Here is a 16058-nt window from a genome sequence, read left to right as displayed (position 1 = left end):
GGGCTCAGAAAGAACACTGCAGAATGCGAGCCCCGCCCCTTCTGGAGGCTACCGCGGTTTCACGCTTTCGTGGGAAACCGCAAGCGCCATGCAAAGGGCAGAGCGGATTCCTGAGCCACGGAAAGCGCACAGGACAGCTCCGTTAGGTCTGCGCCTACGCCGCTAGTCCTCGTGAAGGCTGCGCGGTATAACCCGCCCGCGATGTCCTCCACGGAAACAAGCGAGGCCTGGCTTCCACGAAGGAGGCTGGCGAGCCGCAGCCCCTCCAGCGCACGGCTGGCTCCGGACTACCTTAAGTCGGCTCCAGCCGGCGGGAAGAGGCGGAGCTCCGCAGCCGGGCCAGCTCGGGCGACTAGTCCGCGGCCGCCTGCGCGTGCGCACTTCGGCGGCGCCCGCCTGCCCCATTCGCTCCTGCCGCGCCGCCGGGAAGGTCGCCCTGCGCCATGTGGGGCCGGTACAGCGCCGCGGCCCGGCGGCTGGCGCTCCTGAGCCTCGGCCGGTGAGGAAGGGCGGCAGCCGCTGGCGGGGCGGGAGGGCAAGGCCGGGGCTGTTCGTGCTCTCGCTTCCACCGCAGGCTGGAAACACTCAGCACATGTTCAGAGATCCCCTTCTCCTTCTCCAAGCCTTCTTACTCTCTCCCTTAGCCTCACGTTGTTAGGAATCCCCCATCTTTTGTTCGTACGGGAGCAGAGCTTCTGTCTTCTGTGCGCGCGGGAAAGGAAGGGTATCTCTGAGCATACGTAGAATGGCTCCTACCGCGTACTGATCCGCTCTGAAGCTTGCGTTTGTGCTGGGAAGAGGGGCAAGGCGTTGGTAGGCCGAGGGGGCGTCTTCGAAACGGGCACGAGCAATGGCGCTTCTCCTCTTCAGCAGCTTCGCTCGCGCCTGTCTATTTTCAATCTGCCTTTTCTGCCAAAGTTATGAGAAAGAGAGAGAGAGAGAGAGAAGAAAAGAACGACGAGGGTTCCTTGGAGTGTAAGATTCGTGGCGGCTGCCTTGTGGCGTGTCGCTCAGCTTGCAGTATCAGTCGGAGCAGAGGGCTGCCTTTGTTTCTCCAGCTCCTCTCTCTGCCCCCTTAGTATCCCAGATGATGCAAAAGAGAAGGTGAGGGGAGTGTTTCCACTGTCTCCCCCCACCAAGGTTATTGATGGATGGCTTTAGGGAACATGAATATCACATCTAAGGATGAGAAGCACTCATGGGCCCTTCCAGCCCTTGAATTGACTGGGTTTGGACCACACGATTCCCCACACGCGGGTTGAGTGCATTCTGCTGGTGCAGTTTGTACTCTTGATTTTGCAAATAGCCCTTTGATCTGATGTGTGGTGTAAAAATATAATTAATAAATAAATAAATAAATAAATAAATGTTGCGCGACCTGAACTCAGCTGTGCTAAGAAGCCATGTGACCTACCAAGCAGAAACACCCCGTGAAGAACACCCATGGCTTGTTGCTGGATTGCAAAGTGTGGGTTGTTCACCATAGTCTCTTACCAAGAACAATTTGTACTCAGCCCTTGGAGCTGTCCGAAGCCAGACACTGAGGAAGCTCCTCGCTCCGTCTCACCACTGCAGTACTTAAGGTTTAAACCTCGGGCCTTCTTCATGCAAGGCACGTGTGGCACCGGTGGACCATGGCTCTTCCGCTTTGCCATGGCGATGGGTTGCTTTAATCATGATGACTGTGCATCTCTCTCTCTGTCTCTCTGTGGCAACACCTGCTTTTTCTGACTCTTGATTGTCATGCTTAATTGCTCTGTGGGAACCTCCATGTTCTGGGGCAGTGCATCTCAGCATACCAGAGGTCTGTGGCCTTTGCTGTCCCCTTAGAGAGTGCAACCTGACTCTTGAAGGAAAAGTGCCGGGTGTTCTCCCCAGGATGGAACAACTCTCTGAGACAGTTTGCTCGCCTGAAGATGGCAGTGCTCTCGTTAGGGGGAGAACCTGTCCAAGCTGAGCCGTGGGAACCTGTGGCTGAGCAGGGCTTTCTGCCCTCCCTACCCCTAGCCACAGCCTGCTGCGGGCCATTCGTCTGGTCCTCAGTTGACTCTTACCTGCACAGGGCTCGTTTGTGGAAAATTCTGGGAAAGATCAGAGCCTTTGTTTGTACATCATAGAAGTGGAGCTACAGAGACTTTTGCCTTTGATTCCTCTCCTCTTTGTTTTGTCAGTCATATTGTTTCTGTATTGTTGGAAAGGCAGCCTGCTTTAACAAGCCCTGTGCTTGCATAGCTGTAATAAGGGTGTTATTATTTCCCAGCTTCTGTCTGCTTCCTTTTCTCTGCTGTTTCTCTTGTGCCAAATTTTAGAGCAAGCTGCATGGGGCAGGGACCTCTTTGTTCTTTTTCTGTTGTTCTAAAACAAGACTTCTTTTTTGCTTATTTCTACCCCCCCCTTTTTTTTTTGAAGTATTCATAATTCCAGATCATTCAGTCCAAGATTGTGGAGGTGGAAGGGCAGTTCTGCCAATGAAAGAGTGCTGCAGTACAAGACTGGAGAGCATATTCATGGGTTCACAGTGAGTCAGGTACTAGAGCATCTTCATTACAGTCTCCAGTTCTGATTTCTGTCTTCTTTCCTGGCAACGCAGAATGTTCTGGTGCTGGCGCTAGGTCACATCTCAAGGGTAAAAGCTCCAGTGGCCCTTTCCACAGCAGCTGGTCTGTTAGGAGCCACTTCGTCTTGCCAGTTGCATTCCTTCAATAGCAACAGACAGGTTTTCCTTCCAGGAACTTAGTTGTCCTTTCCTGATTTTCTCATTTCGGGAAGCATTGATAAGTTTCCAACCTAACCATTCCCTGGAACACTATTTGAAAAGCCCTGCCTTAGACCTGCTGGGTGATACCAGTTTGACGGAGTTGGTCAGAAGGTTACTGCGGCTCAGCAGAATTTACTACAGGGCCTAGCTATGTTTCCAGGGGCTGAAGCTTCCAAGAAACCAGTCTGATGCCACTTTTCTTTACAGCTAGCTGTGAGAAAGTTTTTTCATGGTTGATTTTATCCCAGAATCTTCTGGAATCCTGCAGAAGGGTCTGAGCCAAAGATCCAAAAGTCCCTGTCTGGCTAGCCAGTGGTCTTCCAGCTTATGTGTGGGATTCCCTCTTTCTAAAATTAAGAAATGTCTCTTCCTAGGCTGAATTGTTAGGGTTAGAGCTGGAAGTGACACTATGCTACCATTTTCTTTTTGTATTTTTCTCTCTATTCACCATTGGAACACAGTCCCCAACAGCTACTCTGGATGTGACCCTCTTTCAATTGGGCTGAAAGAGGTCCACCACCTCTGGAATAGAGAGTGCAGGCTGTGAAAGATTGTGACACCCTTGAGGAGCAGGGTGTGTCGGTTGTTCATCCTGTTGTCATAGTTAAAGTGCTGGGTGGTGGGTGGACAGACTTGGTCGCCGATCCCGCTTGGCTCCAAAGGTCACTGGTCCAGGCTTAACTTCCATCACTCAAAACAAATAGCTAACATAGACATAATAAACCACTGTGGCCTAGGAATGTGTATTAACAAGAAGGTGTGTGTTTTCCCTACTCAGGTGACGGCGGTACCTGAGTTATTCTTAACTGCTGTTACCCTCAGCCATGATCAGACCGGAGCCAAATATTTGCATGTGGCACGAGAAGATTCCAATAATTTGTTCAGGTATGTGATGATAATGAAGATGGTGATGATGAAGAAGGTGAATATGATGACGGTAGTATCAGTAGGATGCTTTTAAGTATCTCATGTCTAAGTCTTTGGGGCAGCAATAGAAAATTTACTTTGAAAATCCCTTGTTGATTCTCATTAGTTCTTTTCCACCACACTTTTCTTGGAAAGCGCTGTAGCTTTTCATACCATCTCTCCTCCTCTGCCAAGAGCAGCCAGCTGATAAGCACTATAACATCCAGAATCCCTGACCATTGGCTCTGCTGGTTGGGGATGTTGGGACTTGTAATCCCAAGGATCCAGAAGGCACCAAGGTGCCCTGCCTCTGCCCTAAACTAATTGAGTGCCTGTGGGTTTCATGAGTTTTTGGCTTGTAACAGGGAGATTGGGATCTCAACGGGCATGTAGTCATGTTGCACCCTGGGTTTCCTTGGGCTGTCTCGTTCCTGTTGTTGTTTGATACCATTTTACCCTACTGGTCCTTCAAAGGAGCGTCAGGAAGTTCCTTCACATGGTCCTCTCCTCACCCATTTTATCTCTGCAACAAGCCTTTTTGTAGGCATGTGGACTGTAGTTGATAATGGCGAGTTACAGCAGAGTGCGTTAGCCCTTGAAGAACATATCACGTGATTGATTGAAGATGCAGTGCTATGCATGTTTAGATGGAAAAAAATCCTGCAACTCCAGGCACTCCCCAGCTGCCATGCCCGAAGTCTTTCTTCGTTTGCTACAGAACTAAAGCTCCAGCTCTTGCGAAGCATAGAAAATAAATAAGTAATCATAAATATTAACTACCCTATGTCAAGCTACGTGCCCATATAATCACAGAACCTTCAAAGTTGCGATTAAGATAATTTAAGCAGCATGTATAAGTTGCTGTGCTCAAGGCAAATGAAGTGTAGGTTTGGCAATTCCCTTGGGGTGGGGAGAACATCCACTTACGGGATTGTCATCCAGGGCTGGCCTCGGGGTAGAGAAGTCAGACATTTTCTGGGACCCATAACAGCATCAAAGCACACTGTTGTTTTCCTTCTTGTGTGCAAGGATCCTCAGAAGGTCCAAGGTTGGAATAAAATAATCCCAATGTGGCTAAAAAAGCACCATATATGTGCAGGAGAGAGTTACTTGCTGCTATTTGGGGGAATGTGCACACCTGGCTCTTCCAGATTCCTGGATCCTTTGGTCCTCCATCCTTCCTGGAGGATGCTTTGGCCTTGGGTCCCCCAAATCTTTGGTCCTCCACTGCTGCAAATGTTTTTCATCTGCAAGATGAAAGGTGTTAAACTCAAGCTTTTTCTCACTTGCTTCACAGCGTTCAGTTCCGTACTACCCCCATGGACAGTACAGGTGTGCCCCATATCCTTGAACACACTGTGCTTTGTGGGTCGCAGAAGTATCCCGTCAGAGATCCCTTCTTCAAAATGCTCAACAGATCACTCTCCACATTCATGAATGCCTTTACAGGTGAGCAAAGGAGGAAGCCACATCCTGACTTTTCTGCCTTGTGTAAATTGCAGTTTAGTTCTGCAGTGAAGCATATGATGGATCTCATTTCTTCTAATGGGGAACCCTGTGATGAGTGCCGGCACAAATGCCCCCAGGCAGGACCACTGAGGAACAGGAAGAGGTTATTAGCGTGCTTGGAAAAATCCCTGTGCTTGCAGAAGAACAGTGTTTTTTAAAAGGAGGTGATGGGCCCCACGACATCCTAGCAAGGTCTGAGGGTGTTCACTAGTTAAAGCTGGAAGAGAAACAAGACATGGCAGGGCAGGGCATGCCCAGTTTGAAGAGCATGGCTTGAATAGGCCATGCTCTTCATTAAGGCGGGAGAACACACTGCAAAATTCTGTTACAGGTTCTGCATGTATGTTAATTACTATTGAACAGTGAAACACACAGCTTTGTGCATTACACTGTTCAGTGTTTATCTTTTCAAGCAGAGAAGTTCTTTGCATGGTGGTGAGTTTGAGGATGGTATCTCTCCTAAACAAAATGCAGCCCTCTTGGCAGAGAGACTTTTTTGGATGTTGGCAGTACTCCCATCTCTCTGCCCCACTATCTCTTTGGGGCACGCTTCTTGCAGATGAAGGAAGTCCTCTTCAGAAATGAAGGACAGCTTTCAAAACTCTCGGTTTAGCATTTCGGTAGATGGGCTTTAATCTGCAAGTCTTTGGCTTAGATGTAAGGACAGTCGCTGCGCAGATGTAACAGAACACATCCTTAGTGTGCGGAAGATAGTAGGTTTAATAGTTGGCCTTTTCATTTAGAGGATTCCTAGTGGCAGAAATTGGGGTTGGTTTCATTTTGCTTAAGGTAGCAGCATGTGAGCAGCAGTGTATTCAAGGAACCTTGATAAAGAAGCACTATAAAGCAAAGACTTCGTTTGTTTAGTACTACAAGTCATCTTGTAGTAACGAATGAGAAGTGCAACAAAACGCTGCCATGTTCTGGGCTCTTCTTCAGTATCACAGCCAATCTGCCATGTCCCATCCCGCAGTACATTCTTCTCCCTGGTTTTCAAGTAGACCCTACCCACCCAGCGATCCGTCCGCATTCTGCAGCACGCCTGGTCCTCCTAGGTGGTTTGTGGCTTGTCCCATCGCTTTGGCTTCTTTTTTAAAATGCGAAAGCACAGCAGTTCTGCTTCCTCCTGCATGTGCCGGTGCTGTTTTAGCCACAGTGGCATTGGTACTGCCCAGAGAGACCTGCTTGGGACTCTTGGGTGTGGTTTTATAGATCAAATCAAATCAAATAAATGCATTCATGCTGTGTTTCCCCGAAAATGAGACCAGAGAATCCCATAGTGCTCTAGGCAATATCAGGAGACCATAAGATTAAGTCCAAAATGTGTTATAGAAACCATTAAGAATCTGTGCATTTCATTATTTTCTGTACAGCCAGTGACTACACCCTCTATCCATTTTCCACACAAAATCCCAAGGACTTTCAGAATCTTCTGTCTGTGTACCTGGATGCTGTGTTTTTTCCTTGTTTGCAACCGCTAGATTTCTGGTAAGGTCTCACATTTTGGCACTTTGCACAGACACAATAGCATGTCCTAAAGGAATATTGATCCATTTTTGTGTGTCTTTATCTCCTCCAGGCAGGAAGGTTGGAGGTTAGAACATGAGAATCCAACAGACCCTCAGACACCATTAGTCTTCAAGGGAGTTGTTTTTAATGAAATGAAGGGAGCCTTTGTAAGTCCTTTTTTAAATAATAGGTTTGCTTTTGATAGGGAACATTTCAGCTGTATGTTGAAATGCGCATTATAAATGGTGCTGGTTTCCAGGGTGTAAACTCCAAGCCGCAGGTGGGTGGGATAAAATCATTTAAGGGCAATCTTTGAAAAGTCTGGTTTGTGGCCCATCCTCTTTGTGGCGTACTTCTCTTCAAAGGGGTGAGCACTGGGGATTGGACCCGTGCATCAGTGTGAGCTACTGAGTTGGGGGAGGAGGACTTCCTTGCCCCCATTTCCCATGGCACCCTCTCCAGTCCTGTAAAGATGCAACCCAGAGAGTCAGGAGACCCTGCTGAGTGGGCTGAGCTTTGGAGTCCGTCTATGAGGGGATCCCGAAACACAAGGTGGAGTGGAATCCTACTCCACATGCATAGCTGATCCGACTTCAAGTGCAGTGTCAGCCTGGAGAGAAGTCTCAAGTAGACTTTTAATAGATAACTTTTGGATAAGAGCACAGAGCAGAGTTGACAGCTTGTGTCACTGTGGCCACAACCATCATGCCTCACCAGTGCTTATGCTGGCTAGGGCTGATGGGGGTTGTGGCCCTACAGGTCCTACTGGTATGGAGGGTGTGTGTACCAAATCTGCAGATGGCATGAAGCTGGGAGGGGTTGTGAGATCACAGAAAGCAGCATCAAGATTCCAAGAGAACCTGATGGGCTGGAACCAATAAAGTGGAAGTTCAACAGAATGAAATTCACCCTGCGTTAGGTACAAAAAATTGAGTGTGCCAAAGCCAGGAAAGGGAGATCTCTGGTTTGGTAGCAGCATGTGTGGAACGCTGATCACAGGTCCAAGGTGAGTCAGCAGTGGGATGCAGCTCCTAAAAAAGTGGATGCAGTCCTTGGCTGCAGTGCGGGGGTGCACAATTTTGAGGGCTCCTGGGTCCATTCCCCCCACCTGTTCTGCTGCATTGATTAAATGTTGCATGACAGAAAACACAGCAAAATCAGACATTCAGCAGCAAACCATTATGGGGACCTAGAAGAGACAATTTTAGCTTGTTTTCAAGTTAGCTGCTTTTGTTTTTCTAAGCATCTGTACCAGGTTTTTCTTCTTCTTTTTCCCAGTGTGGTGGAGGTGCAGGGTGGCAATGCCATACCAAAAGCCAGTCATGTCTGCATATTGTCCACCCCTGCATGGTATACCAGCTGTTTTGCGCACTCTGGCTCACCTGGATTAAGAGCGCTTTCCAGCTTGCATATGATATAGTCCTGCCTTCAAGGGATTCTTACATCCTCAAAGCAATCTGTCAATGTTAACTGCCATTTTCCTGTCTCGACAGCACGTGCTTTGCAGAAGTGTTTTGTTCTTACGAAAATATTTCTTTTAAGACAGACAATGAGAGAGTATTCTCTCAGCACCTTCAGAACAAGATTCTTCCCGATCATACTTATGCTGTTGTGTCCGGTGGCGACCCGTTGAAGATCCCTGATCTTTCCTGGGAGCAGCTGAAACAGTTCCATGCTACGCATTACCATCCCAGCAATGCAAGGTATCAGAAGGGCGAGAGAGGGGAAGCAAAGTCCTTGCTGTGGTAGTCCTGCATGTGTTCAGTGCTGCTAAAGCCATTTCCTTCTCCAAAGAACATCCTGGGACCTAGCAAATCAGTTAGTCTTCACTGGGTTATGTGTGTGTTTAATTTCCTGTGCAAATGCCAAAGTATTAAAAAGTGTTTTTTAAAAAGTGAGGAAAACCATTTACATGTTTGTGTTCTCTTATCTCAATTAAACTAATTCTTCGGGACATAACAGTGTCTTGGTTTGGATGACCATAGATTGTCTTAATAAGCTGAAATATGAACTAACATTTTCTCCATGCACTCAGTTCATTTCCTCAAGCCACAATTAAAACTCTAATGAACCATAGTGTCCTTGTTTAATCTGAAGCAGAAATGTATGGTGACCAGCTTTGAAGCAAGTCAGCATGTTGCACCATGCCATGGTTTGAGGTGGTTTACAATCGTGGCTTGTTCAGGAGCTGGTAACCATAATTTCCCAGCTTAAAGAAATGGGAAACTGATTAATTGGAGATTTCCTGGTCTTGCCACTCCTGTGGTTCTGTGTATGCAAAAGTCTTACATTTCAATGCAGCCAACGTCTTACAGTGTACTAAAGGAGAGGTAACTTTCCTTCAGGTGTGTTTTAGCTGTGATCTAGCCAGTTGCATCTGGTGGTCAACCTGTGCTTGCTGCTTTTAAGGATCCATTGCCCCACCCCTGTCTTTTGCACTCCCTGAAAAACCTGCTTCTAGAGGTGAGGGAGTCCTCTCGAGCAGGGGCATTGAACCTCTTTTAGGCCTCAGGCCAGACTTTCTTTCAGAGTAGCTCTCTGGGCCTGCTTTCCTGTCATAGATAAGCATATCCCTCCCACCCCAAACTAGCCTATTTTTGCCTACAGTTTTTACTGCTGGTAACTAAGCATTAGGCAAAAGGTTTGGCCTTGTAGAATGGAGAAAGTATGCAAAAGCTAGGAAACCTCTGAGTGGTTGTGGGGCAGGCATGGGGCCCCGAAAAGAGGACATGGTCCTCTGAAAAATTCTGGAGGGCTCTACTGGGGCTCAGGTAATCTAAATCTGACCTGAGACTGCATACCTGTGTTTCAAAGCTACATCTGATGAGCTGAAGGGGGCTGCAGACCAAAGGGAATGGTAGAACCTTCTGACATCTGCCCGCCCTTCTCCTCCATTCATGCAAGCTGGCCTTGCTGGAGTCAAGCTTTTATGTGGACAGTGTTTACTTAGAGGAGGAGGAGATGCTGATGATTAATGATGCCTCAAATTACAGGTTCTTTACTTATGGGAACCTTCCACTGGAGCAACACTTGAAGCAGATCGATGAGGAAGCCCTGAACAAATTCCAGAGAATTGAGCCAAATACTGCTGTCCCACCACAACAGCTCTGGGACAAGCCCGTGAGTGTTTGCTTGTTTGGTATTTGTGTGTGCCAGGATTTTGGCTTCGTGTTTAAGTGCTTAAGGTGTGTGTACAAGATAAAGGCCGTCTTGTCCCATGGGCCTGTTCCCTGTGTAACCCTCTGGCAAAGTTGGGCATTTAATGGCCAGAGCTGGCTTCCAGGGCTCTCCCTCTCATCGGAGAGGCTGAGACTGCTAAGCTTGGGTGTCATGGAAAAGCAGCACATTAGAAGGGTGGCAGTTTTTCTAGGGCCAGGGAGGGCCTGGAGCAAGCCCTGTTTGTGAGAGTTCTGGCATGGATGCCAGTATCACTTGCTGGGCCTTGGGTGCTCCACAGAGGAGGTCCTTAGAAGGAGGTGTCCACAGATCAGGCTGGCCTTTGGTGCTGCACAGAGCAGGCGATACCATTTGTCATTCCACCTCAGGCAGCAAAATACTTTGGGCTGCTCTTTCTGGCTTAGCAGGCTGAACACGACTCTTGGTTTCATTGCACCTGTCTTAGAAGGAGGTGTCCACAGATCAGAGGTGGGGAACCTGTCTTGTACACAGAAGGAGTCTTGGCACCTCAAGTTAATAAAGGACCAGGGAGCAGGTCCTTCCGATAGAGAGGAAGACCCCCTGGCTTTCTACGCACGGAGCAGGCCTTCTCGCTCCCACCCAGATGTCTTAGCTTGGTGGGAGATGGCCAAGCTCAATTCCTCTGTCTACCTCTTAGGGGACTTGGTTGGATGGTGAAGGCTAAAGTTAGTCCTCCTCACTGGGATGAATGGGGCTTAGGTTAGTCATAGATAACCTAGATGCCATTCATTTCAGTGGATCTGCATGGAGTACTACCCAGAGCTGGGAAAGCCCACCGTTAGAGAAGTTAGGACTGTCCCTCTAGTCAGTGGTAGTCCAAGCATGGCTAGTTGAATCAACAGCCATATTGAGAATGAGGAAGTGCAGTCTGTTCACCTATAGCTCGTTGCTCTGAAGACCCCTCTGCCAGTGATACTCGCAACTTGGGAACAGCCCAGCTTCTAAAATGCGGGGAAGAAAATGGCAACCCTCCTGCTGCATTCATTGGTTTCTCCTTCACAGAGGGAGCATCATGTGACGTGTGGTATGGATTCCTTTGCTGCAGACCCCAAGAAGCAGACGATGGTGAGCGTAAGCTACCTCCTGGCAGAGTAAGTGGGTCGGAAGATGAAATTTAAATTGCTTATACTTATCTCATGATTGCTATTTCCAGCTGTGGATGTATTTGGAAGCATCTCCTGGTACAAAGGACCTTGAGCAGTGTTCAGTTCTGTTGATGCCTTTCTGGTGGTGTGTGAGTTTGTGTGTGTGTGTTATACTGCCCTCTGCCAAGGAACCTGTGGAGCTCCATCAACAACAGTTTTGATGTTAAAAGAATTTGACTAGTTCAAGCCTTCCCAGTGAACTTCCTGGCTGGCTGGAGATGTGAAGCTGCTGCCTGGGGTCCCCTCTTTTTGCATGACATCCAGTCTTGTGAAGGGTGTGAAGCATTAAAATCATTCTGTCCCTACATTGTGGAGAAATTTTCTGTGCTCGATTCCCAGGAGACAAGGTGCAATTCTGCCAATTGCCAAGCTGAAATTAAAGGATGCTGTGCACTGGGTGAGATGTCCCACAGTGGTACCCTAAAATTTTCTTTTTCTGCCTTCAGTATTACAGATACTTTTGAAAACTTCACCTTGAACCTCTTGTCATCTTTGCTGGTTGGTGGTCCGAATTCTCCCTTCTATAAAGCTTTAATTGAGGCTGGTCTGGGTACAGATTTTTCACCTGATGTTGGGTAAGTGCAGCCTGTGCTTAACATACAATCAGAACCTAGTGGCTGCAGAAATGAGCAAGCTAGTCTTCAGGGGGGCAGGGCCAAAAGCAGGGTCAGACTGGGCAGCCACCAGAAGGCCTCAGAAGGCCTCTGCATCTTGCTGAAGCAACAGCTCTCCTTTGTGCAGCTGAGAACATTCCACACTGCTCCATCCAGAGTTCCAACTAATGGGGTAGTGCCAAAAAAATACCCAGTTTATTTTAGCTTAAAGCTCTTGTTTCCCTTACTAGAAGCATCTCAGTCTTCTTCAGAATGGAAAAATGCTCTTCAATATTTACCGAGACCAACTTTTTAAATTATTTATCCGCTGCATAGAGGGTTTTACAAGGACAGCATAAATCGATCTTCCATACCCTTTTAAGAGCTGAAAGACTGATGCTACAACATTGGAAATTCAAATCACCACCTAGAGCGCAGTGGATGGAGAACATAACACTACGTTCATATCTGAATGGATGGTTTTGAAACCCCATCTGTAAATGGAAGAACGTGACTATTTTGTCTGCCTTTCTGAACCTGATGCTTAATTGTTTATAGTAGCATCATAGAATAGTAGAGTTGGAAGGGGCTGGAAAAGCCATCAAGTCCAGCTCCCTGCTCAGTGCCATCCGTCAGGTAAAGCGTCCCGGACGGATGGCTGTCCAGCTGCCTCTTGAATGCCTCCAACGTGGGTGAGCCCTCAACCATCCTAGTTACTGGTTCCATTTCTGTACTGCTTTAACAGTCAGGATTTTTCCCCTGATATCTAGCTGGAACCTGGCTGCCTGTAGCTTGAGCCTGTTATTCCACGTCCTGCACTCTGGGATGACTGAGAAGCGATCCTGGCCCCTTTCTATGTGACAGCCTTTCAAGTACTTTAAGAGTCATATCTCCCCTTGGCCTTCCATTCTCAAGGTTAAACATGCCCACTCTCTCCTCACAAGGCTTTGTTTCCAGCCTCCTGGTCATCGTTGTCACCTTCCTCTGAACTTTTTCCAGTTTGCTTGCATCTTATTTCCCTCCCCCCAAATTTTTTTTGACAGGAAAATAACCATAAATACCATACTTCACAACAGTGATAATATAACATAACAAGAACACAATAATTAAGAAAAGGATAAATAAAAAATGATTGAGTGTCCCCACCACCCCGGAGACCAATATTACCACCGTTCACATACTGTAACAATTAATAATATATAATATGCTTCAATTATATCCATATCCCCTCCAAAAATTCATATAATCTTGATTGGGTTTACAGCCTTTGCCTTCTATCAGTATTGCTTTTACAAAATCTTCCCAAATTTCTTTATATTTATTTGCTTTCATTAACCCTTTTTATTTTTCTTTCTGTCATCAGTTTATCATTAATTACCATATTCCATATTTCATTATACAATTCATGACTTTGCAAAACCCAGTTCTGTTTCCAACTTTTAACTATCGCTAGCCTAACTGCCATTATCGTACTTACAATCAGTTCTTTCTTAGCTTCATTTATATCTTGTTTTTCTATCAACAGTAATAACACCATTCTCGGTGATGTGCCGGCATCTTCTTGATAGCTGTGTTTTTATATATTGACTTTATTTATTTATTTATTTATTAAAACATTTCTATGCCGCCCCTTGCCGAAGCCTCGGGGCGGCTCACAGCCCAAATAAAATACAATAAAATACAAAAATAACAATATAAAATTAACAATATAAAATAAATAACTATATAAAAGAAGTCACCCGTATAGTCATGGGTATCCATTTCATGCACACCTATTCAAACCGATCTGCTTTATTATTGTGTGAAAAGTGTCATTTTATGGATTAGCATTTGTTTGCTTATGTTGAAATTCACATTCACAGTGCCTCCCTCTTGTTGAACTGCAACACGTTGATACGATTTGGCGAAGAAATGCAGCTCTTTCTTCTCCACGTTCTTCCCAAGAGTAAACCTTGCATGCTATTAAGACTGTTTGCGTTCCTTTCGCCATGTAGGTTTAACAGCTCCTCACGCGAAGCCTATTTCAGTGTCGGCCTTCAAGGGATTTCTGAGGAAAATATTGACACTGTCAGGCAAATTATCGCTCGAACTATTGATGAAGTCATTGAGTAAGTAAAAGCTGTGTGGTTTTTGGCTCTTCTGTCCTCCCCATATCACTTCAATAGGTGTTTGTTTACATTTACACAACATTTAGGTTCTGTGGTATTCTGAAAAGTGATCCTATCTTTGCATTCAGAGAGCATGAGAAGCTTTTGTTGATCTTGAGGTCTTTAGATAAGTTATATATAATTATTTATTTTAAAGTTTTATATTCTGCCTTTTGATCAATTGCTCTCCAAGGAAGCATACAGTGAAAACCACCTTAGAGGAACCCACAAAGTGATTAAGGCAGCAGAAATTGGCTTCAATTGGCATCTATTTGTGGATCAGCTGTATGGTTATATCCCACTGTAAGATGGAGCAAGCAAAGCTGCTTTTTCCTGGTGCCTAAGAGGAAGTAAATTGGTCAGGGAGGACCCGCCAGGGTGCCGTGACAGAAAGGCCCTGTCATGGGTGGATGCTTCTCTAAATTCCCAGTGCAGAGGCAATGGCTCAGAGCTTGCACAGTAAAGAAACCTATTCATACCTATTCCACTTGTCTTGCTACATATTTATTGGTTGCTTGCTCTGTATAGTTCAGTACATGCAAGACTGTGTATGCAGAATCAAAAACTAGCCTTTCTGAGTTGTTTAAATGAAGCAGATTTGAATCTGCTTTCCTAAGCATATTTCTGCTTCTTATGAGCCCAGCCCTCACCCCCAATCCTTCTGCTTAGCTATCCTTCCTCTACCCATCCCTCAGTATTCATATTTGCAGTCTTAAGGGCAAGAAACATGATTTTTAAAAGGAGAAAACCTAGAATCCTGAATTATTTGCATCATACCAATGTGTCTGCTTGGCTAGCATGGACACAGAATGCACACAGGAAGAGAAGCTATCTCTTCTTCCTTGCTCATGCTGATATTATAAGGATGCAAGAAGAATCGCCAGAACAGAGGCTCATTGCTTTTAGAGTGCCAGAATCTAAGCTGCCATCTTGCAGCAGAGTTACCTGTTGTGTGTCTCTTGAGGAATGGATTTGAGGAAGAAAGAATTGAAGCACTGCTCCACAAAATCGAGATCCAGATGAAGCACCAGTCAACCAGCTTTGGACTTGCCTTAACTTCCGTAAGTGCTCTTTCTCCAGCGGATGGTAAGGACCTGCCTCCAAGCTTTGGGTCACATCCAGATTTAATCACACCTCGAGTGACTGGATGGAGTCCCATGGATTGCACCTAAACCACAGCTTAGTCCAGATTCAGCTGTTGGCATTGCTCAGATGGTACATGGCAGAGTCCCTTGCTAGTTGGTCTTAGCTGCAAAACTAAAACCTTGGTTAATAGTAATTCTATGTAATAGAACAAAACGGCGGGAGATGAGGACATGCATCCCCAGGAAGGTCCAGTGACCTTTCTCAGCTTTTCACACACGAGATAAATCTCTTTGGTTCTGCTGTTACTGGTAGAGCAGAGAAAGGCAACTGTGGCCTTCAGGATGTTTTGGTCTACAACTCCCCTTTGCCTTACTCAGCGTAGCCCGTGGCGAGGAATTGTGGGCATGTCAGCCCACATGTTGGCTGCTTGAGGTCTAAGATGTTGCTCCTCTCCAACCCTCCTGAGATGCGATCCACACCTGTGCCTCCTTCTCACGCAGGGGGTGGAGCTTTGCCTGCTGCACTGTGGGAATTTCTGGTGGCACACCCATCTTCTCCACTTGGTCCTCGGGTCAGATTGGGCACTACATAGGGGGGAAAAGTGAGTCAGAAGCGGCCTCCCAGGCCATCTAGTCCAACTCCTGACTCCAGCCAGCAATGCCCATTAATCCCCAACATGTGGTCGTCCTGCCTCTCCTTGAACACCCACACTGATGGGGCCTCCACCACCCCGCTTGGAATTCCGTTCCATATCCTAGGGGTCCTAACCATCAGGATGTACTTCCTGACATCCCAACTGACACTTGGTTCCTTGAGCTTTGCCCCATTGGAACGTGTCCTGCAGGGAAGAGCAGGCCATGGCCTCACTACAAGTGAAGCAGAGCAGCTGCCTCGGGCAGGATGGCTTGTTGCCCTGGTCCTGCATCTGTCGTATAGGGTGTGTCTGTCTGGATTCCCTTCCCACTGCCTGCCTTTCCTCTCTTTTTGCAGTATATTGCCTCTTGTTGGAATCATGAAGGAGACCCTGTAGACCTGTTAAAGATCGCTGAAAAGGTGTCTCGGTTCAGGCAGTGCCTCCAGGAAGATCCCCAATTCCTGCAGAAAAAAGTAAAGCAGTACTTTAAGGTAAGACTCAGTTAAAGCAGGCATGTGGGACCTTGTTCAGCCTGAGAGCTGCACAGGAGCTGCATTCCAGTGAGGGCAGAGC

The 16058-nt window shown here is 46.8% G+C and overlaps 1 protein-coding gene across 5 annotated transcripts in view; it reads left to right on the top strand.

Moving 5' to 3' along the window:
* Positions 1–401: 401 nt before the first annotated feature.
* PITRM1 (pitrilysin metallopeptidase 1) overlaps positions 402–16058 on the top strand; it is a 39883-nt gene continuing 24226 nt past the window's right edge. For all 5 annotated transcript variants that reach the window (XR_006414215.1, XM_044425161.1, XM_044425162.1 and 2 more), the window contains exons 1-13: positions 402–499; positions 2410–2527; positions 3537–3643; positions 4962–5113; positions 6547–6661; positions 6753–6849; positions 8225–8385; positions 9676–9802; positions 10883–10971; positions 11472–11600; positions 13613–13726; positions 14730–14826; positions 15842–15976. Coding sequence is in view for 4 of the 5 variants with exons in the window: in XM_044425161.1 (XP_044281096.1) it covers positions 444–499; positions 2410–2527; positions 3537–3643; positions 4962–5113; positions 6547–6661; positions 6753–6849; positions 8225–8385; positions 9676–9802; positions 10883–10971; positions 11472–11600; positions 13613–13726; positions 14730–14826; positions 15842–15976 (1497 nt within the window). In the remaining variant the exon portion in view is untranslated. The remainder of the gene's footprint in view (positions 500–2409; positions 2528–3536; positions 3644–4961; positions 5114–6546; positions 6662–6752; positions 6850–8224; positions 8386–9675; positions 9803–10882; positions 10972–11471; positions 11601–13612; positions 13727–14729; positions 14827–15841; positions 15977–16058) is intronic.

This window comes from Varanus komodoensis, unplaced genomic scaffold (genome assembly GCF_004798865.1).
Source record: "Varanus komodoensis strain SLA01 unplaced genomic scaffold, ASM479886v1 scaffold15, whole genome shotgun sequence".
Lineage (NCBI taxonomy): Eukaryota > Metazoa > Chordata > Lepidosauria > Squamata > Varanidae > Varanus > Varanus komodoensis.
Note: the sequence above shows the minus strand (reverse complement) of the source record. Positions and strands in the feature narration are given on the sequence as shown.